The sequence below is a fragment of the Akebia trifoliata genome, chromosome 1, assembly GCF_017979445.1.
Source record: "Akebia trifoliata isolate Shusen 1 chromosome 1, ASM1797944v1, whole genome shotgun sequence".
In the NCBI taxonomy this organism is placed as follows: Eukaryota; Viridiplantae; Streptophyta; class Magnoliopsida; order Ranunculales; family Lardizabalaceae; genus Akebia; species Akebia trifoliata.
Genome location: NC_141375.1, coordinates 24220275 through 24243960, shown reverse-complemented (window position 1 = coordinate 24243960; position 23686 = coordinate 24220275). Strand labels below are relative to the sequence as shown.

The following is a 23686-nucleotide window of genomic DNA, read 5'->3' as shown; positions in this document are numbered from 1 at the left end:
TGTAAATTGTAATCTAACATAAATTGAATTATCCATACTTGCTGAAATTGATTTTGTTTAGAAAATATTTTCTAGAAAATCTTAGAGAAACCTTGAAAAGGTGAGTTAGGTAGGGTTGTCAATGGATATTCAAAATTCAAATCCGAATCCGGATTCGATTTGAAAAAATCGGATATTATCCGAAAATTTTGGATATCAAATTCGAATTCGGATAGTAATTTCAGATTCGAATTAAGATATTGATACATTCGATTAGATAATATTTGATACGATGTAATATAAAGATATATAATAATATTTATTAAATAAGATTAGAATATTATAAAGATCTAGTGGTCTAGTAGATTGGTCTCTCCTTCAAGAAGATTTTTTTCATCAACACCATCTTCGTCTTCATCTGTTTTTTGCTTCATCAAGTTCGAGTTTCTCCTCTCGATCTATTGATTTTTTACACATTATTGGCTTCTCCTTCTTGAGTAAATCCCTACTGATGGATCTTTTTTCAATGATGATTGAAAATGGAAGGTTGGAAGATTGGATTTGAGGGGATGAACATCAAGAGGGTTTTATGCTACAGTTAAAAGATGGGGATTTTCATCTATGATTTTTTTTTAAAGTTTTGTCGGACGAATCGGATATTATCCGATATCCGATAGGATAATCGGATTCGAATTCGAAAGGTGTTTTGGGATTATCCGTCGAATTCGAATTCGAATATTAAAAAAAAATCGGATTTGGATTCGAATAGAGCTGCATTCGAACCGATAAGTATCCGTTGAAAGCCCGGGTCTTAGGTCTCCGCTTTCATTTTCCTTTATGAATATCGAAACCATTAGATCTTCCTTTCTCCGAATTTGTTCTTGAATTTGATTCCTTATAGTCGCGTTTTTTTAATCTATTTAAGCCATCTCAATCTCTTCCTGTTGTATCAATCTGACCAGTTAAACTAGAAATCAAGCTATTCTGTGAGATTAAGGAGAGTTCTTGAACATGAGTTCTCTTAGTTTATTACGCAACCATTCAATTTCTCCTGCAATCGATCGTCCTTGTTTGTTTAACCTAAAGAAAGTAAGATCTTTTGTTCGAATTATTGGTGTTGTGAGAATTTATTCCTGTCTTAATTTGGAGGTGCAAGCACCGGTTTCTGCGAATTTGGGGAAATTAGGGTTTGAGGAGAGTAAAGAGGTTATAGCGATGGAGGTTAGTGTTATAGTTGGAACTTATGCTAGAACTCCAATTGTTCTCTCGAGTGGCAAAGGATGTAAATTGTATGATATTGAAGGGCGAGAGTATTTGGATATGACCTCTGGTATAGCGGTTAATGCTCTCGGCCATGGTGATCCAGACTGGGTGAAGGCTGTCACAGAGCAGGCGAACACTCTCACTAATCTCAGCAATCTCTTCTACTCGATCCCTCAGGTGAAGTTTTTTTCAAAGTTCCATTGTTTTGTTTTTGATTCTTTGTGTTTGTTTTAATTTGTTGGTTTTTTTTAGTGTTTCATTGGGTTTTATAATAAACATTTATAAAGAAAATCTAAATCTAACTAACCCTAATTCAGAACATGGTTTCGAAAAATGCCCGAGAGACCGGTATTATTCACAAACAAGACAAGACAGGAAGTCCAAGTTAAGCTCTTTTCATGCTCTTCTTCCTTCTAGTTATGGAAAGTTGGGTTTTATTTGACATTATCATTGCTCCATGGGTGATTTTAACTTGTTAAGATCATTTTTCTGTTTCATGGCGGCTAAAAAGAAATACAATATTGTAGGTTGAGCTTGCAAAATGTCTTGTGGAGAGCTCGTTTGCCGATCGTGTTTTCTTCACAAATTCTGGAATAGAATCAGATGAAGTAGTTATTAAATGTGCGAGGAAATTTCAAAGATTTTTGCATCCTGACAAGAAACAGCCAGCCACTGAGTTTATTTCTTTTAAAAATAGCTTCCATGGGAGGACAATGGGAGCTCTAGCTTTGACAAGTAAAGAAAATTACAGGTCACCATTTGAATCTGTTATGCCTGGAGTCACTTACCTAGAATATCACTACCAAAAAATTGCAAAATTGGAACATAACGTTAAAACGGCATTAAGCCGTTTTTATTAAAAAACGGTATTAAACCGTTTTATTTTAAAAAATCGTTTTATATGACCCATATCCGATTCTTTAGATGGAATGAAAGTCCGGTTGAACTCTCTCAGTCGTCTCTCTCTCACTCGATCGTTTCTCTGATCTCAGTCGCTCTCTCACTTGATCGTCTCTCACGATCTCATCTCTCTCTCGCTCAGTTGCTTGCTCGATCGTCTCTCTCTCTCTCTCTCAATCTCAGCCGCTCTCCCTCGATCTCATCTCTCTCTCGCTCAGTCGCTCACTCGGTCGTCTCTCTCGCTCAGTCGCTCGCTTGATCTCAGTCGTTCTCCCTCGATCTCATCTCTCTCTTGCTCAGTCGCTCGTTCAATCGATCTCTCAGGCTAGGTACTCTCTCTAATCCCTCTTTTCTTTATATAGATTGTATTAGGGATTTGGATTGAAGATTTAGGTTTTTAGATGTGATTAAACACTGTTTTGTTAGTTCTATTATCTCACAGTTCTGATTTACATTGGATTCAATCTTAGATCTCTTGACTTTATTTTGATGTTTTTGATTTTCTTTTGTACTAGAAACAATGTGGTTTAAATGTACTAGTTCTGCCTATTCATGTTAATGTTTGTGGGATTTTTTAGTTATTATCCTAGAAGACATAAATCATTTTTAAATGTCAAGAGGTTAACAACAACTCCTATCCCCTCATTTTGCTGCTTGTTCTTATAAAAAATGTTTACTCTTCTTTCACACTTTTTATTTTCTTTTCTGATATGTAAAAAATATTTATGTAGTTTTCATTTGCTTCAAATAATAAAAAAGTCAGATCTACGATTTCTAGTGTACAAAATGATGCCCTAAATGATGAATACTTGTCATGAGCTATGGATTTTTTTTTTTTTAAACAAAAAAAATCGAAGTGAGGTTTTTTGTCATAGTTACTTTGATAGGAGAATAAATTGTATTGGTGTTTTTTTTTTTTTTTTTGGTTGAATTTAAATGAAAGTGGTAGGTATCATAAATTTGATTTGATCTTTGAAAAAAAAAATAAAGGCAACTTTGCCGAGGTGATCAGATTCTTTATTGATTCCCTCTTTTCCCTGTTGCCTATATTGTAATTGGCTATATTTAGGTGTTTCAGATTGATCAGTTATGTTGATTGATTCATATATTCCTCTCTTAGCCTAAATCTTTTTTAGTTGATCAATATTATGGATCAGTTTGCTTCTTACTTCTCTAAGTGATCAAATAACCACCAATAGAGGTAAAATAACAGAAATTGGTCTCCAATTAGAAGGAGATCTAACCCAATCAGAATTATAATATTTATATATCTTAGGGCTGTCAACGAATTCTTATCGGTTTGGATTCAGCTGTATCTGAAAATTTTATTTGATATCATAAACCTGTAATCTGAAAATTCTATTTGAGTGTTACTCAACTAAAAATTCTCTCTTTATCATTGTCTTTTGATCTCATAGTTCTTTCTAGTTTATTTTATTTATTTATTCATTGGGTAGTTGGGATCGCATGGACAAGTATTGCACTTTGAAGAGGGTGGTATCATGTTTCAAACTTTTGAAGCAATCCTTCCAATCATAATCATGTTATTTTAGTTGCCTACACTAAACATTTGGAATACTGTATGGGTGTTCAATATGATGCCGATTATGTGTTTTCTATTGTTATGGATGTGTCAATTCTTAATCCTTACACCACATATTCTCACAATATACAATTGGCAGATCATCTAATTGCCTTTTTTATTGTTGGCATACTTTCAGATGTTAGCCACACTTAAAAACTCCCCCGATTCAATGAGCATGTCAAGCTTGAAAGAATGCATTGATCCAAATTTGATGGACTTATATCCTCATGATTGTGTATACAAGGTAAGCATCATCTTTATGCAAATGACATTGTCCAAATAAAAATAAGAATACATTGTTTGATGTTGCATAAAATAAAATTGATTGAATAGGAAATTGCAGCCACTCAATTAAATTATAACAGGAAGAAGTTGTCAAGACTTCGTTGACTTTTCCAAAGTAGGTCACTGTTCAAGTGGCTGAGGATTAGGAGAAAAATTTGTGCAATATCTATTGGAGAGGGGAACTATGAATATAAGAGGATCACGGGGCTTAACTGGGGTATGACAAACCCGAAAGTGGAGGAAAGTATACACTCAACAAGATATGCCCTGTTAAAACACTTTATATACAGGTTTTTAACTAATGTAGGGATCTAGATTCTGGACTTCTGTTTTGGAGCTCAATTTCAACTAGTTGTTGACATGAACTAGAGAAGTCCGCTTTTATCGGTTTGGAATCTTAAAGTTATCATTATCGGGTCTTCTAACACAATAGAATCGTCATGTGTAGGTGGAACAGCTGCACAAGATTTTTAAGTTATGTGGGTCCCCATCAGAGGAATATTTGAAAAAGTCAAAGCTGCCGAATGCAACTATTTTTAAGCCGCAGCAACCGTACAAGCGTTGTTTAGCGGAAAATTTTACAGATTTCCCACCTTCTTCACTACCTTTGGTCGAAACTCTTCTTTCAATTGACCCAGATGAACGAGGCACTGCCACTGCTGCTCTCAAAAGTGAGGTAAGTGTTCGAATATAAAATCCCATATTTTAGTTTGCAAGTAGATAAATAAATAAATAAATTAATATATATATATATATAATGAAAATTTTCAGATTGCTGATTCAATATGTTAGGCTGTTGCCTTGAAAGCTTGAAACTAATTTGAAAACCTTAAGACTGTCTAGATCCCAATGTATTGAGGCTTGAAAATTGGGTGAGGTGCTGTGGGTATGGAATGAGTGTCATTACTTCATTGTTAGAAGCCTCTAAAGTAATCTCAATGCATGTCATGCTATTACCACTAGTAACAATGTTATTTGCATAAAGATGATGCTTACCTTGTATACACAATCATGAGGATATAAGTCCATCAAATTTGGACAATGTTATTTTTATTTGGAAAATGCAATTCGGGGTTGCCCATCCTACGGTTGTGTAGGCGATGACACATGCAATCTTCTCACTTCTACTAGATTCGATGATCTTCCTAATAAGTTTCTCTAATTGGGCCGGCATGGTTTTAGGGATGGTGTCAAATTTCTTCAAGGAATCACTCTGTTCTTCTGGTGTAAGCCCATCTGGAATGGAAACTAGACATATCTTTCCAACCTCGTTTTTCTTCACTGGTGAAGCTGCCATGATGACTCTAGCATGGATGCAGTTAGTGTTCACAAATGTGATCTTGAACCCTCTATCAGCGAAGCAACGTGAGAGTTTCATGAGAGGCATCACATGGCCTTGTGCCGGGTATGGAATAACTAACATGTGTGGCTGGTTGCTCATGATCATTGTCAGCTGTCGTCCCTCCACTTGTGTTTATGCTCATTTGTCTTAAAAACAATTAAGATGGAGGGACTCGTGCATAAAAATATCCATCGGTGTCCCATGGATTATGTGCCAACAGGAAGATGCCCCTCAGCCAATGGTACTTATTTTATTATTAATTTAGTCTAAATAATCACTAATTACCATTTCTTTGCATATTTTCACAATTAATTATATTTATATTTACTCATAGAGGTTATATAAATTATGTTAATATTTCTAAACAGATCAACACTTGCAATGGATGGTATTGTGATGGTTTTGAGCCTAATAATCCAAATAGTCCAAAGAAGTGGACTGAGAATTGGACTGGCTGGTGAGTTTATTATTATTTTGATTTACTTTTACTTATTTTATTATCATAAATAAATTGGTATTTTAAAATGTGTTTTTTGTTTTGTTTAGGTATAAGAATTGGGGTGGTAAAGATCCACACAGAACTGCTGAAGATCTTGTATTTGCCGTTGCTTGTTTCTTTCAGTTTGGAGGCACTTTCCAAAATTATTACATGGTTTCACCAAAATTTATATATATAAAATGAAATAATAAATTATTTTGTAAATTATATACTTAATTAGCCAATAATGAATCATATAGGCTACTTAAATCAACCAAAATGGGGACATCTTAAGCAACTTCATCTCCTTCTGAAATCAATGGAGAAGGCGCTCACCTACGGCGATATTTCAACCAGAGTTTGGTAATTCAGTAACTGTGAGTATTGATTAATTTTGATTTTTTTTTTTTGTAGCATATATATTTGAAGTACAAAATTTTAACATATAATAATTGATTTTATTATTACCATTAGGCGACGATGTACTCTACAAATGAAACTCGTAGCTGTTTTATTGGCAATGCAAACAAGACTGAGGATTTCACCATCTCCTTCCAAGGCAACCAACATACTGTACCTGTTTGGTCTGTTCGAGGTCCGATCGATCTCCGTTGACTTCCAAAGGTAAGAACCTCTTGCCGAACACAAATAGATCATCGATTTATCTTCCATCAACCCTTTAATCATTGTATTCTTCAATCTACTGGTGAGATAACGTGCGCATTGTGTTCTTCTGATTTTGTGCGGACTTCTCATCATTGAGTAGTGGTATCACTCCAAAATCCATTCAACTGAAATTTGAATGTGCTTAAAAAAACTACTCGAACCAAACCAAACCAAATGAAGATGAGATTTTTTTAATTCTTATAGATTTTTCAATTTTTGTTTATATTATATCCATCTTATTTGAGAATAATAGATCTTCTGTTTGTCGAATAATGTTATTATAGTGAATTATATCATCTGAGTAAATTTTCGTTTTTTATATGTTGAATTTTTGGCTATTTATGGAAATTAATTATTTGTAGAATCAAATATGGTGTGAATTGTTTGATGTTTGTGACATCTTTGAGGAATGAAGCATAGGAAAGCCGGATTTCAGTTTTGTTGTAGTGTGTGGTTGTTTGGACTTTAATTGCAGGAACTTATGGTAGTTTTTTTTTAAAGAAAAAGCTACTTTTATTCGGTTTGATTATCGATGTAAGGGGTAACTCTTATATTTTTAGGAAGATACCTAGTTTTGATGAAGGTGAACTTGAATCCAACATAGGAAAAGACACCCAACTTGTAAGAAGTCTCTTTTACATTGGTAGATCACTTCAGAAGCATTTAAAGCTAAATCGTGAGAATTATACAAAATTAATTTTATGTAGTTCAGAGATCTCTGTGCTTTATCAGCATATGGTATTTGAAATATGAATCCATTTTTGTAGGTGGTCTTCAAATAGGCAGCACTGTGGCTGTTCTTATAACTATGACATTAGCAGCGTCTGTGGCTGCATAGCAGGGTCCTTTATCTATGGCTGGTCATCCAATTTGCTTGCAAGTTTGGTTGGCTGTTTCTTTACTTACTGATGCTTTAGCTCTTGCTGGTCAGGTAACGGTTTTTCAATTCCCACCTGTATTGTATGTTTTATGGCATATGTAACGTTGTATTGATATGGGTGCATTTCAAATTTGTGGATCTGCATTGGTACCTTGTTTGATTAAAGACTACAAATGCTTCTTCATGATAGTTGAAACTAGGAAATAAATGCCAAAGAGTCTCTTAAGTGATAGAGACCACACATCGCAAAATGTTTAGACAACAAGCTCAATCAAAATTAGGTGAATTTTCTCACTTGGGAAGACCACAAACAAATCACTACTAGTTGTTAGAGTAATAATACCAACTCAAATATTATTTCAGATCATAACTAAGCAGAGGTATAGAGATTTAAATGCAATGAGACACTTGACAATTGCAGGTGCTACTTTCTTGCAATCCATCTGAATCATCTATTCAACGTCTTGGGTTCTATAAAACAGAGACCAATTATATTTCAAATACCAAAATCATCGGAGCTAATTTAGTGGGTATTAGGAAAGAACGGAGTGCTGAATGGACACATTTGACATAATTAAGGAGATATATGCAAGGGTTGTGACTAATATGAGAGTAAACAGAGAAAGGATGAATGAGTCTGTGTCCATATTCATTTGCCCCAGTAACCAAAATATGAGGGAAAAAAAATGCCTCATTATAGTTAAGGAATGAGGTTAGGGCCAGAGATTCTCTAGTTGATTGCTTGCAAGTAATGGGCCTATAACTAGAGGCATTTCATAGTTGAAGATGATTCTATAGCGAGAGATATTACTTGTCCTTTGCAATCTTCGACTAATTCTTATAAAACTTAGATATTAGTAATTTGTAGACCATTAAATATGGGCTTATTTTTGGTTGGCGCACACTTCTTTATATGACTTATTGCACCTACAAGGCGCCAACAACCGAAAAATAAATAAATAAATAAATAAATTGTGGAATCCTGTTGGACATTTGAAATTTTCTTCCTTAAATCAAAGATGATCCGATGGATCACGTCTCTTAACTTTGACCATACCACTTGCATTCCACGTAGGTTAATTGAATTAAAGACAAGAAGACATGGCATAATTCGACAACTAATAGATGATTAAGTTTCTTAGATGCCTCACCTAACTATTCTAAGCCTAGTTGTCAATGTATGAAATAGTTAAGGTACGTGGCTTGATTCTATGGATCAAAACTCTTTAGTAGACTAGACTCAAATGAATTTTAAATTGACTAGGTGTACTAAACTAGTAAACTTAAATAATGCTCCGGACTCTTAAAAAAAATAAGTATCGTGATAATCTGACCATCTCATGTGGCACATTCAATTGACTCTCCTGACGTGACATGAAAATCATAGATTTGTATGTCTTGGGATACTAAACTGCACTTCCCCATACAAATATGTATCTTGAGACATACAGATCTACGGTTTCCAAATTTGTCATGTTAGGAGAGTCGATTGAGGTCTTGTACAGGTTCTACCACAGGTGGAGGCATTTAGCAGCACGGATTTCAACCTGATGAGAGAAAAAAATAATCTGACGATCACCTTCTAATCTTGAACAATGTGATTTATAGTCTTGTACCACCTCATAATATTTCAGCCTAGATATTCGAGTTGGGATACAAGGTTTAAAATCTGATTTTGAGGAATTGTCTCAGTTATTATATAAACTGAGACTGTATTATTGACCAAGAGTATGAAACTTTAAACCATGCACGTAGTAAATATTTACAGTATTAGATGGGTTGCCCTTGTACGACTTTCTTATAAATTTGTAGCTGTCTTCTCTTAATGGTGCCACTCCTTGCTTATGTTGATGCAGAATCTAATTGCTATGATACTTGGGGTTCAGAAAATCACTGGACTCATTCTATTCGACATGAAAGAGAAGAGAACTTATGACCAATTGCCAGATTTGGAGGTTAATTTTTGTTCATCTTTAGTTTGTTGTGAGGCCTGTTGTCGTTAGGACTTGAAACTGCAAAGCTATGTGTTATTGTCCATGTTTCTAATCGATCTGAATTACGTGCATCATGTTGTAGATATTTGTGGATTCTGATTGATTCAATGGGTGAATATGCCCTCTCAGAGTAGAAGATTGGCCTGCACATGATCTATTTACCAAGATGGCTCGTCTTGTTTACGTGACCAAATCGGTCGAGTATGTATCAGTATACTATTTGATTGCTTTCACTCAATAAAGCTGAATCAAAACAATGGAGAGCGTCAGAGGAGCCCACAGGTCATGCAGCAGGAATTATGATTGAGGTCTTGGTGAATGCTGAGTGTGATGGTGTCATTAATGTAGTTAAAAAGAATTTACTTCTCTATTGTTTTGTGCCCTATTTTTTTTTTTTGACATAACCGTTATATTGATTACGGTAGAAATGAAAACTAATTTGACCAAAAAATTAAAATTTATTTTTTTTTTTTAAAAAAACTTTAGATATCGGTTTATGACCACTGTAGATATCGGTTTGTAACCGATGTCTAAAGTCTCAGACTTAAGACATCAGATTATAAATCGATTTCAGAAGGCTTTTTTATTTTTTATATGAATGCAGATTTGGAACGGTTTTAAGCCGTTCTAAAATCTGAGTTAAGAAATCCTTTTTAGCCGTTCCAAATTTTGAGATCTAGAAATTAGCCGTTTAAAATCATTAGCGACGCCTCGATTAAAGACGGTTCATCAACTGTTTCATACTGGTTTAGGAACGGTTATAAACCGTTCCTAATTTCCATATTTGTTGTAGTAATATACAATCAGCAAAAGTAACTATTCAACGTGACAAAACAATGGCAGTTTTTGTGGAGCCCATCCAGGGTGAGGGGTGTTCACAGCGCCACAAAAGAATTTTTGCAATAATTGCGTAGTGCTTGTGATGATGCGGGTGCCCTCTTGGTTTTTGATGAGGTAGGCAACTCTTTAATTTTGATGGATACCTACTTTATGATAGTAGGACAAATGTGCCATCATTTGGTTGGCTCCTTTGAGAAGGTTTCATGGGTTCAAAATGATCCGAGTCTTATGATTCTAGCTTTGGTCATCTATGACATTCTTTGGATAGTTAGAAAAGATGACAAACTGTTCAGATTTCTATCTATAGATTTTTATGGAAATATTCATTTCTTGGGACTGATCTTTGTCTTTCAAGACCTTTTTGGTACATTTTTGAAAGTCTTTATTTTGAGGTCCTGATTGTCTAGTTTACAGACTGAGTTGACTCAACCTATTTAAGTAGCAGGGGAGCCCATGGAGCTCTAGGAAAATACATCATCATCGTCATTTTCATACTTGTTCAATTATTTACTTATGTATCATTGTTTGCTACCTGTGATTTTTTGAATATTTCCATCGTTGTCATCATCTATCATTCTATCCCTCATCTAGTTGTGGTCAGCAACATAAAAATCCTATTTCTCCTTGCAACTCTGTTGAGAGATATATTCTGTAAATATGTATATGTCACCATCATCTCCCAAGTCCCAACTATTTGGGGTTAGCTTAACAACGTTAATCCTATGTTGCCTTCCAACTCTATCTAGAGCTAGATCTTCTGTCAAGGCATGTGTCTTCAGTTTTTTTAAAGTTCTAAGATTTTTAGAACATTTCCATGGACCTTTTTTTAAAGTTCCTTGGAATTTTTCCTCTTCCTAGGTATCGGAGTTTAGTCAAACATTGACATATACGTGAAATGACACATTGTTAGGCTAGTTGTTGCAAATGAACTTCCATTTATTCTTGAACTTCAAAACTAATATTTTATTTTGATTCAAGTCTCGAACAACTTCAACTAGCATGCTTGGTTGGAAGAAGGAAACATTCAATGAAGCTTTAGTGAGAGTTTTTGCATGGGTTTGTGATTATGGTTGAAATACTCTTGACATTTTCACTGAATCAACCTTCTTAATGTTAATCCCTTTCTTAGATTTTGAGATTTCTTTGTTTTTGGTGTTTTTTTTCTTCGATTAGTACATTTTGTTGGTTTTTGTTTTTGAAATGAACTTCGACCATACCGACGAACTCTTGTCATTTGCTTAAGTTTGATTAGGAAAAACTTTGTAATTTGCGTTGTATGGGGACAGTATTTGGTAGTGCACCACATCTTTAACATAAGCCCAATGGCATAGTTGCAGTCTATTGGACACTTTCCCAAAACAAGTACTTTGGCTTCTTTTCTAATCAACGAGAATAATTCAATCAGCTTTTTGTATGCTTGAAGAATAAACCTTTTATTCAAATATAACTATTTAGAATTTAGGTAAACATTTGAGTGTCTTACTAAGCTTTTTATTAGTAAGTTTGTTTTTATTGAGTTCAATAACTTTGTACTTACTGGATTTAAATCCAAGTCTCTTGTATCATCACACGAAGACTTTACCAATTAAACTAGCTAGTACCTACTTTGATCGGTAAGTCTTTTATCATTTTTTACTTGAATTTGATTTTGGGAATAGATCTGAGTTAGAACTGGAGATGTCTTTATACTTGACAGTAGATGATCAAGTTTTATAGTGTTCAAATATCTCTCAATTTTTTGTTAGGTTGTGATTTTCTGATTCTCCCTCTATTGTACTCCCCCCTCTACACTCACAACGTGGCATGTGTCAAAATGATAGATTTTCTTTCCTTGGAATGCATAACTACACATCCCCGTAAACACATGTGGTTGTGTATCTCAAGGAAAATCTACAATTCTATCATATGTCACGTTTGGAGAGTAGAGGGGGAGTATGTTTGAGTGGGGAGATAGAAAATCATTATTCTTTTCTTCATTTATATATATATTGATAATAAAGAGAGCTTCAATTGGCACGCCAACTTTTACTTATAAGACACTATTCCCCTTGAAATTGAACATCTATATGCAGTTTGGCTATGTTTGATTGCATTGAAAGCGATTTACATGAACTTTGAAATCAATGAAAAAATGAGGGTGGAAAATGGGTAGGGTTTGAATATCAAAACGCATTGGTTTATTTCATCTGATAAATCATGGAGGGAAAAAAATCCGAGGAAGAAGAAGATGAAGATGAGAGAGAGAAAGGAGGATAAGAGTGGTGGCCAGTGACGGAAAGGATAAATATGATTGCTATTATGGTGGTGGTGGGGGAGAAGAAGAAGACATAAGATTAAGATTTTGATTTGATGGTAGAAAATTAGGTGGATTTCATTTTTCCACATTCATTTTGTTACGAGGTGTAGGTGGAAAAATGAAATCCACAATTTAATAAATAGTTTGAAGATGGTAAAAAAATCATTTTCTATCCCCGAAAATCAAACACCCTATTTCCAACGAGATCGGAATTGGTGATTTTTTTCAAAACTAGATTTTTTAAAAATCTCAAATCAAATTCCCGAAAAAAGATTTTCTATAAAAAAAATGTAATTCACTGGTGCATTTGATTGTGCATTTTCTTGAGAAAGTATTATTCTCAAATAACACGATTTTTTCCTCAATATTTCTTAGAAAAATGATTCTAAGAGAATTGGAAAAATCCATGAATGGGTCATTGTAAAATTAAAATTAAAACTAATTCATGTTTTAACCATGGTTTTAAATTTATTTCGAGACTGAGATGACTCATCCGATATATTTCGATATCGTCCACCAACAGGATGGATAGATAAGTCAATGTATCGGATGAGATTTCAAACCCATGTTTATTTTTCTCATTGTTGAACGAGACATCTAAAATGTGTCGAAAATCTTGTTCGAGACGACTCAGTCATCTTAACAAACGAGAAAGGAGTTTTAAAACCATGCTTTTGACATTTTCTTGTAATAATCATGATTTTAAATCTTGTTCGAGATAAACATTACTCGGACGAGTCATCTTGATCTCGTTGTTAGACGATAAGGAAATAACGTGTGACGCAAATATCACACTATCTTGCATGATATCTCGCAAATATCGCGTACAACAAACCTATAACAGAAATATTTTCCTTACTAATAGCGCTGCATTCGAATCAATGAGTTTCCTTACTAATAGGTCTCCGCTGTCATTTTTGAAAATTTTTAAATACCGAAGCCATCAGATCTTCCTTCCTCTGAATCTCCGCTGTTATTTTTGGAATCGAGATTTGCATGCTGTCCACGAATTCTCCTCCATTGATCTCGCTAACTTTTCTTTGGCATCGAATCTCCTTCTTTCCTCAATAATATACAGAACTTGTTCTTGAATTTGATTCCTTAGTCGCGTTTTTTTAGTCTATTTAAGACATCTCAATCTCTTCCAGTTGTATCTATCTGACCAGTTCAACTAGAAATCAAGCTTTTCTGTGAGATCAAGGAGAGTTCTTGAACATGAGTTCTCTTAGTTTATTAATCAACCATTCAATTTCTCCTGCAATTGATCGTCCTTGTTTGTTTAACCTAAAGAAAGGAAGATCTTTTGTTCGAGTTAATGGTGTTGGGAGAATTTCTTCGTGTCTTAATTTGGAGGTGCAAGCACCGGTTTCTGCGAATTTGGGGAAATTAGGGTTTGAGGAGAGTAAAGAGGTTATAGCGATGGAGGCTAGTGATATAGTTGGAACATATGCTAGAACTCCAATTGTTGTTTCGAGTGGCAAAGGCTGTAAATTGTATGATATTGAAGGGCGAGAGTATTTGGATATGACCTCTGGTATAGCGGTTAATGCTCTCGGCTATGGTGATCCAGACTGGGTGAAGGCTGTCACAGAGGAGGCGAACACTCTCACTCATATCAGCAATCTCTTCTACTCGATCCCTCAGGTGAAGTTTTTTTCAAAGTTCCATTGTTTTGTTTTTGTTTCTTTGTATTTGTTTTAATTTGTTGCTTTTTTGTTTTTTGTTTTTTTAGTGTTTCATTGGGTTTTATTTATTTATTTTGTTTGTTTATTTGTATTTTTTTCGTAATTTGTTGGTTCATGGGCTTTAATTAGTTATTTGTTACAAATTTAATTCCTAACTTGATGAATTAGATATCAAAATAAGAATTAAATATGATGATTTGAGGTGGATTGGATTTTTCATTCATGACGTCTAAATGAAAAATATAATAAACATTTATAAAGAAAATCTAAACCTAACTAACCCTAATTCAAAACGTGGTTTCGAAAAATGCCCGAGAGCCAGTATTGTTCACGAACAAGACAAGACAGGAAGTCCAAGCTAAGCCCTTTTCATGCTCTTCTTCCTGCGAATGGATCTGTAAGAAAGACCTTGTTTCGCTTGAGATAACATGATTTCTCGTCTGAGTTATCTGGGTTTCATTTGCGAATGAGACAGGAAAATGAGATTGAAAACATGATTCAAAATTCAAATTCATCTCAATGTGAATCGAATCAATCTTAATCCTTAAAATTAAGCAACTAACTTTAGTTCTATATAGCCTAATGCCCTAATGCTTAAATATTATCGAACTACTAACTAATAAAATTTGATACCTAACATTATGTTTGTGATTTCCCCCCCTCCCATTGTATGGGTTTCCTTTGTGTGTACTTGAATTATTTTTTTCACATTTCTTGGTTTGCGTATGTGGGTGCATTGGAGCGAGGGATATCAAATAATCAAATAGTCACCCCTAATTACAGTGACTAAGTTGCACTAGAATAATATTTATAATTTTAGTCTTAAACTTACTAACATCCTCATTCTTGGAATACAAATCAACTGTCTATATCTTGTATATAACTAGCTGGAAATTTTCTCAACCAATTGTTATAGTAGTTTAATGGAAGCATCACCTAGATCTTTGATCATGAAAATAGTAACCCTTCACGCATCGAGTGCAGTAAAATTTGACATACTTTTCTTCTGCAATTATACTGACATTTAGACTCTTCAATGTTTCAATCTCTTAAACTGTTTCTTTATTCAAACTTCTTAACATGCCCCATCTCTTTATTCAAAGCAGTGACGTCTTTTCTATTTTTCTTTTCTTTTGGTACTAGGAGAGAAAATAGTTTTACTGAAAAAAGGTCTCCCAAATAGTAGCGCCAATGTCTACTCACAAAAAAATAAAAAAGAAAAAGAAAAAGAAAAAGAAAAAAATCGAAAATAAAAGAAAGAAAGATGATTAAACCGTGGTTTGTCAGACTTGTTAACTCTCCAAGGATATCATTTGGAATGTTCAATTCCATATGTTTGCTTAAGGTTATTTGAAAAGATTGATGAAAGAGTTTGAGACTTCCCCCTCTGGTACTTAATAAGGACTGAAAGTAAAGGGAAAGAAAAGGCTGAAAAGAGAGGACCCAAGGTTATAGGTTGACAAACCATCTTCTTCTTCTTTTTTATTTGTTTTTATTTTTATGCCAGACAATGCAGTGGAACCACTCTATGAATCCTTTATCTGTTGCATTTTCACCAGAAACGAAAGATGCCTCTCCACCGTGTAGGCAAGTTATTGTAGTTCTTTGTCCTTAAAAAGGCCCAGAGGATATCATTAGAAGTGTACCTCACTTGGAAAGGGTCTCAAGAAATTGGAGAAGAAAAATCTTCACCAATTCTCTTGAATCTTTGATCTTGATTGACCCATGGAAAGACCTTTAAGATGATCTTTCGTCATTTCCCCATTGAGCAATTTGGGTGTTGCCTTTTCCCTTTTCGGTACACAATTTCATCATGTTTCGTAAAGCTTTGAAAATTCTAGTCATTCTACGTTCTATTTCCACTACCATCTCTGCTTGTCAGCCACCATCACCACCATGTTCACCACCACCCACCCAACTTCTTCTCATGCCCTTCATGAGGCCACCACCACAACCAAAATACCTCGACTTCCAACCAACACTACCGCCGTGACCACAACCACCATTACACGACAACACAGCCACTACCACCATTGCCACACCCATCACCATGTCTTGTTCCTTGCACCAATAGGGCCCGCTTGGTGAGCCACTGAGGTGGTAGAGTTCATCATATGAGAAATCAACATGCATAACATTCTTCGTGGTTTGCCGTGGGATCAATAGAGTACAAATCATTATGTGTGGTGGTGTGTAGACATGATTGGGCATTGTTAGCTCATCACATGTGTCTATGTGGAATTCTTGGTGGTTTAACTAAGTTGACATGTAGCCATTCATACTACGAGGTGTGGGATCCAAAAATGTGCCATCTACAAAAGCTAGTCGACAGGTGGATTACTAATTGTTTAACAATTTATTTTTGTTTGTGTTTGTACATGACATTAATAAATGCTCTTCCCGTGTAAGAGAAAGTTGGGTTCTATTTGACATTCTCATTGCTCCATAGTTGATTTTAACTTGTTAACATCATTTTTCTATTTCATGGTGGTTAAAAAGAAAATACATGTCTATGTGGAATTTTTGGTGGTTTAACTAAGCTAACATGTAGCCATTCATACTACGAGGTGTGGGATCCAAAAATGTGCCATCTACAAAAGTTAGTCGACAGGTGGATTACTAACTGTTTAACAATTTATTTTTGTGTGTGTTTGTACATGACATTAATAAATGCTCTTCCGGTGTAAGTGAAAGTTGGGTTCTATTTGACATTCTCATTGCTCCATAGGTGATTTTAACTTGCTAACATCATTTATCTGTTTCATGGAGGTTAAAAGGAAAATACAATATTGCAGGTTGAGCTTGCAAAACGTCTTGTGGAGAGCTCGTTTGCCGATCGTGTCTTCTTCACAAATTCTGGAACGGAAGCAAATGAAGCAGCTATTAAATTTGCGAGGAAATTGCAAAGATTTTTGCATCCTGACGAGAAACAGCCAGCCATAGAGTTTATTTCTTTTACAAATAGCTTCCATGGGAGGACAATGGGAGCTCTAGCTTTGACAAGCAAAGAAAATTACAGGTCAGCATTTGAACCTGTTATGCCTGGAGTCACTTTCCTAGAATTTGGTAATATACAATCAGCAAAAGAAGCTATTCAACGTGGCAAAACAGCGGCGGTTTTTGTGGAGCCCATCCAGGGTGAGGGGGGTATTCACAGCGCCACAAAGGAATTTTTGCAATCATTGCGTAGTGCTTGTGATGATGCGGGAGCTCTCTTGGTTTTTGATGAGGTAGGTAACTCTTTTATTTTGAAGGATACCTGTTTTATGATAGTAGGACAAATGTGCATATGTGGCATCATTCGGTTGGCTCCTTTGAGAAGGTTTCATGGGTTCAAAATGAGCCCAGTCTTATGATCCTAGCTTTGTTCATCTATGACATTCTTTGGGCAGTTAAAAAAGATGACAAACTGTTCAGATATCTATCTATAGATTTTTATGGAAATATTCATTTCTTGGGGCTGATCTTTGTCTTTCAAGATCTCTTTGGTACATTTTTCAAAGTCCTTATCTTGAGGTCCTGGTTGTTTGGTTTGCAGACTGAGTTGACTCAGCCTATCCAAGTAGCAGGGGAGCCAATGGAGCTCGAGAGAAATACATCATCATCATCATCATCATCATTTTCATACTAGTTCAATTATTTACTTAAGTATCATTGTTTGCTACCGGTGATTTTTTGAACATTTCCTTCGTTGTCATCATCTATCATTCTAGTCGTGGTCAGTATCATGAATCCTATTTCTCCTTGCAACTCTGTTGAGAGATATTTTCTGTAAATATGTATATGTCACCATCATCTCCCAATTCCCAACTATTTGGGGTCAGCTCAACAACATTAATCCTATTTTGCCTTCCAACTCATCTCGAGCTAGATCTTCTGTCAAGGCATGTCTTCAATTTTTTTAAAGTTCTGAGATTTTTAGAACATTTCCATGGACCTTTTCTTAAAGTTCCATGGAATTTTTCCACTTCCTAGGTATCGGAGTTTAGTGAAACACTGACATATATGTGAAATGACACATTGTTAGGCTAGTGGTTGCAATAGATTTATTCCCGAGATTCAAAACTAGTATTTTATTCTGATTTAAGTCTTAAACAACTTCAACTAGCATGCTAAGTTGGAAGAAAGAAACATTCAATGAAGTTTTAGTGAGAGTTTTTGCATGGGTTTGTGATTATGGTTGAAATACTCTTGACATTTTCACTGAATCAACCTTTTTAATGTTAATCCCTTTCTTAGATTATGAGATATCTTTGTTTTTGGTGTTTTTTTTCTTCAATCAGTGCATTTTGTTGGTTTTTGTTCTTGAAATGAACTTCGACCATGACTATAAACTCTTATCATTTGCTAAAGCTTGATTAGGAAAAACTTTGTAATTTGTATTGTATAGAGACAATATTTGGTAGTGCACCACATCTTTAACAGAAACCCAATGACATAGTTGCAGTCTATTGGATACTTTCCCAAAACAAGTACTTTGGCAACTTTTCTAATCAACGGGAATAATTCAATCAGCTACTTCTATTCTCCAAGAATAAACCTTTTAACTATTTCCAGTAGACTTGTATCATCTGTCATGAGTTTCTCTGATAATAAATAGTTTTTTTTTTTTTTGTTTTTCATTATCATACTTACAAATTAACCATTTCTGGTTTTTGAATTATTAGATTCAATGTGGATTAGGCAGAACCGGGGACCTCTGGGCCCATGAGGCATATGGAGTATTCCCAGACATAATGACTCTCGCAAAACCTCTCGCTGGAGGTCTACCCATTGGTGCTGTCCTAGTAACCGAGAGAGTTGCTTCTGCAATTGAGTATGGTGACCATGGAAGCACTTTTGCGGGTGGGCCTCTCATTTGCAAAGCTGCCCTTTCAGTGTTGAATAAAATCATGAAGCCCGGGTTCTTGGCCAGTGTTTCCCAGAAAGGTCAGTACTTTAAGAATCTATTAATGCAGAAGTTGGGAGGGAACACTCACGTGAGAGAAGTACGCGGGCTTGGGCTTATTGTTGGGATTGAGTTGGACGTGCCCGCATCATCACTTGTGGATGCTTGCCGTAATTCGGGCCTTTTGATACTAACTGCGGGGAAAGGAAATGTTGTACGACTTGTGCCTCCATTGATCATATCGGAGCAGGAATTAGAACGTGCAGTTGAGATTCTCGTAGAATGCTTGCCTGCACTCGACGAGAATAGTTCAAAGTGGTAAGATGTTTCGATCCTTAGGTATGGGTTAGGTGTGTCAGTTCGATCCTTAGTTGTGGTTAATTGTGTTAGTTCTTCCCATTCTTACATATATTTTTAGTGGAGAGAAAATGTTCGGCAAATAGTAGGGTCTCGGTCATTTTTATTTATTTTATTTTGAATAAGAACTATTATTGGCACCCCAACTTTTGTTTATTACAATCCAATTTATTAATTTTTTTTTTGTCACACCCCGATTAAAAATTAGAGCACACCATTCAAACATTACGATGGTTTGGTTCTAATTATTATATAAACATTACAACAAGTTCAAACCATCTCAATAGTTGTTTACAATTCTGATTATGCTCATATAATTAAAAAAAAGAAAAAAGAAATCTAGCAACAAAAAAAAAAAAAAAAAGAAAAAGAAAAAAAGAGTGAGTTTCTATCGGCACCACAACTATTACTTATTCCCAGTCATTTACTTATTTTCTTTATGAGATTTTTCCCAAAACCTGCGCAATTTATGTCCAAATTCAGGTTTTGGTATATTGATTATTTTAATTCCCAAAACATGATTTTCAAGTGAATTCGTTGTTTTTCATGAATTTGTAGATTATAAAAGTTGATGAATTCACTGTAAAAGCATTTATTGGAATTAAAATGAACAATGCATTGAAATCAAAATTTCTTCATATTCAACTAATGAAATGGAGATTCACTGTTTTCTTTATTTTTAATTGTGTGTAATAAGTAAAGGTTGGGGTGCCAATAGCAACTCTCTTAAAAATTCCTTCTTATTCCAAAAATTTATTTCTTTCAACTTTTTCCACTAAAATTTTATTCAAATATAACTATTGAGAATTTAGGTAAACATTTGAGTCTCTTGTGCATTATATAATTTTGAGTAAAGGAGTGGAGGTCTTTTTTGATTTATTTTTTTTTTCAAGGTTTTTTTTTTGTTTTTAACATTTTATTGAGTTCAATAACTCTATTCTAACTGGATTTAAACTCAAGTCTCTTATATCATCACCCATAGGCATTACCAACTAAACTAGTTAGTACTTACTTTGATTGGTAAATCTTTTATCATTTTTTACTTGAATTTGAATTTGGGAATAGATCTGAGTTAGAATTGGAGATGTCTTTATACTTGATAGCAGATTATCAAGTTTTATAGAGTTCAAATATCTCTCAATTTTTGGTTGAATCGCAATTTTCTGATTCCCCCTCTAACGTACTCCCCCCCCCCCCCCCTCTACACTCCCGACGTGGTATGTGTTAGAACAATAGATTTTCTTTTCTTGGGATGCACAACTACACATCCCCATAAACACGTGTGGTTGTGTATCTCAAGAAAAAATCTACAATTCTGTCACATGCCACGTCAGGGGAGTATGTTAGAGTGAGGGGGGGGGGTTCAAAAAAACATTATTCTTTTCTTTAGAAAATCGTATATATCTATGTAGGGTCGGGTTCCGTGTACACACATATCTACTCATATATCTACAACGTGTTTTGTCCTAGTGGCTAAAAGTTTTGGATTGAGCTGATTTTTGGTGAGGATGATCTCAATGATGAGGAGATCATCCTCACCAAAAATCAGCTCAATCCGAAATTTTAAACTTTCACCAAAAATCAGCTCAATCCAAAATTTTAAACCTTGTCAAAAGTGATTTAAAAAAATGGACAGTCCACGATTCTTTAACTCATAATATGGGGTTAAAAGTTTAAGAACTAACTGATTTTTGGTGAGGATGATCTCTAGACACTTTTAGCCCACATAGGACAAATCACGTTGTAGATATATGAGTACATATGTGTGTACACAGATCTAATCCATATATATATATATAGGGAAATGTTCAACACCTTACACTTTAACCCTACGCTTTACCAAACGTGTTTTGTCTTACATGGGTTAGTAGTTTTGGAATGGGCTGATTTTTGGTGAGGATGATCTCTATGATTAGAAGATCCTCCTCACCAAAAATCAGCCCATTCTGAAATTTCTAGCCCCATGTTTACAAGTTGCAAAATTGTGGACCGTCCATTTTTTGTAAACCATTTTTTATGGGGTTAGAAGTTTTGGAATGGGCTGATTTTTGGTGAGAATGATCTCTATCCTCACCAAAAATCAGCCTATTCCAAAACTTCTAACCCATGTAGGACAAAACACATTTGGTAAAGCTTAGAGTGGCGAACGGGACCCATATATATATAGAGTCAGGTTCCGTAGACACATAAAGCCACAATGTTTTTGTCTTATATGGTTAAAAAGGTTCCGAATGGACTGATTTTTTGTGAGGATGGTCTCTGTGATGAGGGGATCATCCTTGCAAAAAATCATTCCATTCCAAAACTTCTAACCCCATCATGAAACTTCTAAAATCAGCCCATTATGAAACTTCCAACCCTATGTTTACAAGTTGAAAAATTTTATAGACTGTCCAATTTTTGTAAATCACTTTTGATGGGGTTAAAAGTTTTGGAATGAAATGATTTTTTGCAAGGATGACCCCCTCACCTCAGAGATCACCCTCACAAAAAATCAGCCCATTCCGAACCTTTTTAACTATATAAGACAAAAACGTTATAGCTTTATGAGTAGCATTATGTGTCTACAGAACCCAACCCATATATATATGGAAGGGATCAATAGGCAAAGTCTTAGACCAACATCCATACAAATGTTTCCAGACGTTAGATCAATATAGATTTAACGAAATCCGACCTTAGAACTATGTTTGCAAACAATACTTTTCATTCTATAATCTAGGGCTATACTCCTATCATAATTAAATATACTTATAAAACTATGATTGCAAACAGTACTTTTCAATGAAATTTTAAGAAAATAGTTTTTTTTGTTTTTTTTTGTTTAGGTGCACATACAAATGGGATTGGACACTGCAATTTCATCACCAATAGGCTTTACAACTTCACGGGGATAGGAGACGCTGATCCTTCTCTAAATTCAACATGTGCTGCTCTCTTAAGAACACAATGCACTAATCCTTCAGACACCACAGTACAGATGGATCCTCAGACCTCTCTATCATTTGATTGCAACTACTATGTGAACCTAAAGCAGAATATGGGTCTTTTCCAGTCCAACACTGTACTTCTTACAAACAAGGACTTGAGCAACATTGTTGATGAGTTGCTGGACTCAAAGGATTTCTCCGCCAAGTTTAGCCCGTCAATGAATAGGCTGAGTGCAATTGAAATCCTTACGGGAAATGCTGGAGTGATTAGTAACAAGTGTAGTGTTGTCAACTCTTAGTTGAGATCTCTTTGGCTTGAGAAATATCATTTGTATTCAAAATAATTTATTTATGTTGTGTCCCAACTTAATTGAGTTTCTCTTCTCTTCTCTCCACTTCTGTCAATCCAAACATAGCGTTAGTGTACACTTTGTATTTATTCTTTTAAGTTAGAGAAGCATGTTTGTTTGGATGTGATTTGATTGTTCTTGTTGGTTTTACATAAATAAAATATCAGTTTACTTGAATTTGAAATTAAAAAAGAAATCATGGTTTTTATTTTTTTGGTGATGAAATGATGTTTTTGAGGCCCCCCCTCATACCATTACAAGGGGTAACAAGCTTGAATCCTTTGGTAACTTACCCCATATACCCCTAAATCTTTTTATTTTTATTTTTATTTTTTTAGTGAAAGAGATTTAGTTTGACACTCTGGCATTTATAGTTGTAAAGTTGAAATCACCATTCATCAAATGGGATGCAAATATCTTCTTCTGCTATGTCACATTGGCAAGGAGAAGATGCTGAGAAATGTTACAAAGGCTAACAATGGCCCAAACAATTATCGATAACCAGAAAAAAGTAACTCACTACTCGGGCATGACGGACACAATTCTTTTTTTACCCAAATCACTATTTTGCAAACTTATTCAATATATGCAATTTTCAAATAATATTCTCACTGGTTGATGTGCTGAGAGTCGTTACTGATATAAGGTACATTTCATTTTTTAGGAAAAAATTCTATGCATAAAAGAATTGATATAAGAAGAGAAGCCATCTCTTCACATAGCCATTTGAGAAAATCGAAACCTTGTCCCCTGCTACTACCTACAACACCCTTCCCTATATCCCTCTCAACAACTTTCCCAATAGAAGTATTTAACTCCTCTATTAACAATTCTAACTGGAGGTAGTCACTAAAAAGCCCCCTCATTACCGAAGTTCCCTAGGAACATGTTCCCTGCTTGTTTGCAACGTAAACTGTCGCAAACACAAAATTTTGTGTTTAGAATTACTGAAATTTACATAATTTTAT

General features: G+C 34.9%; 2 protein-coding genes across 7 annotated transcripts; both read left to right on the top strand.

Annotated features, from left to right (window-relative positions):
- Positions 1 to 815: 815 nt before the first annotated feature.
- On the top strand, positions 816 to 22840 carry LOC147411120 (acetylornithine aminotransferase, mitochondrial-like). Of its 3 annotated transcripts, XM_086444616.1 has the most exons (5): positions 13346 to 13861; positions 13910 to 14152; positions 16989 to 17423; positions 18861 to 19399; positions 22267 to 22840. In XM_086444616.1, exons 1-5 carry the CDS (start codon positions 13724 to 13726, stop codon positions 22310 to 22312), a joined length of 1401 nt encoding a protein of 466 aa, XP_086300742.1. In that variant the 5' UTR covers positions 13346 to 13723; the 3' UTR covers positions 22313 to 22840. The 3 variants fall into 3 exon arrangements, with proteins under 3 accessions (XP_086300738.1, XP_086300742.1, XP_086300735.1); XM_086444612.1 differs by lacking the exons at positions 13346 to 13861; positions 13910 to 14152 and adding an exon at positions 816 to 1419; XM_086444609.1 differs by having other exon boundaries at positions 13348 to 14152.
- On the top strand, positions 5240 to 9811 carry LOC147411121 (beta-galactosidase 15-like). Of its 4 annotated transcripts, none has more exons than XM_086444714.1 (8): positions 5240 to 5595; positions 5723 to 5811; positions 5901 to 6006; positions 6093 to 6195; positions 6301 to 6456; positions 7266 to 7429; positions 9235 to 9333; positions 9455 to 9811. In XM_086444714.1, exons 1-4 carry the CDS (start codon positions 5563 to 5565, stop codon positions 6099 to 6101), a joined length of 237 nt encoding a protein of 78 aa, XP_086300840.1. In that variant the 5' UTR covers positions 5240 to 5562; the 3' UTR covers positions 6102 to 6195; positions 6301 to 6456; positions 7266 to 7429; positions 9235 to 9333; positions 9455 to 9811. The 4 variants fall into 4 exon arrangements, with proteins under 4 accessions (XP_086300840.1, XP_086300830.1, XP_086300820.1 ...); XM_086444704.1 differs by having other exon boundaries at positions 6307 to 6456; positions 9455 to 9808; XM_086444694.1 differs by having other exon boundaries at positions 6093 to 6209; positions 6307 to 6456; positions 9455 to 9808.
- Positions 22841 to 23686: the final 846 nt, after the last annotated feature.

Excerpts from the sequence above, each read along its gene's own strand:
- LOC147411121 (XM_086444683.1), top strand. The coding sequence starts at position 6,152 with ATGGAGAAGGCGCTCACCTACGGCGATATTTCAACCAGAGTTTG. Across the intron at positions 6,196-6,306 it reads GATATTTCAACCAGAGTTTG|GCGACGATGTACTCTACAAA; the intron begins GTAATTCAGTAA and ends TATTACCATTAG. Across the intron at positions 6,457-7,265 it reads ATCTCCGTTGACTTCCAAAG|GTGGTCTTCAAATAGGCAGC; the intron begins GTAAGAACCTCT and ends CCATTTTTGTAG.
- LOC147411120 (XM_086444612.1), top strand. The coding sequence starts at position 991 with ATGAGTTCTCTTAGTTTATTACGCAACCATTCAATTTCTCCTGCAATC. Across the intron at positions 1,420-16,988 it reads TCTTCTACTCGATCCCTCAG|GTTGAGCTTGCAAAACGTCT; the intron begins GTGAAGTTTTTT and ends ACAATATTGCAG. Across the intron at positions 19,400-22,266 it reads GACGAGAATAGTTCAAAGTG|GTGCACATACAAATGGGATT; the intron begins GTAAGATGTTTC and ends TTTTTTGTTTAG.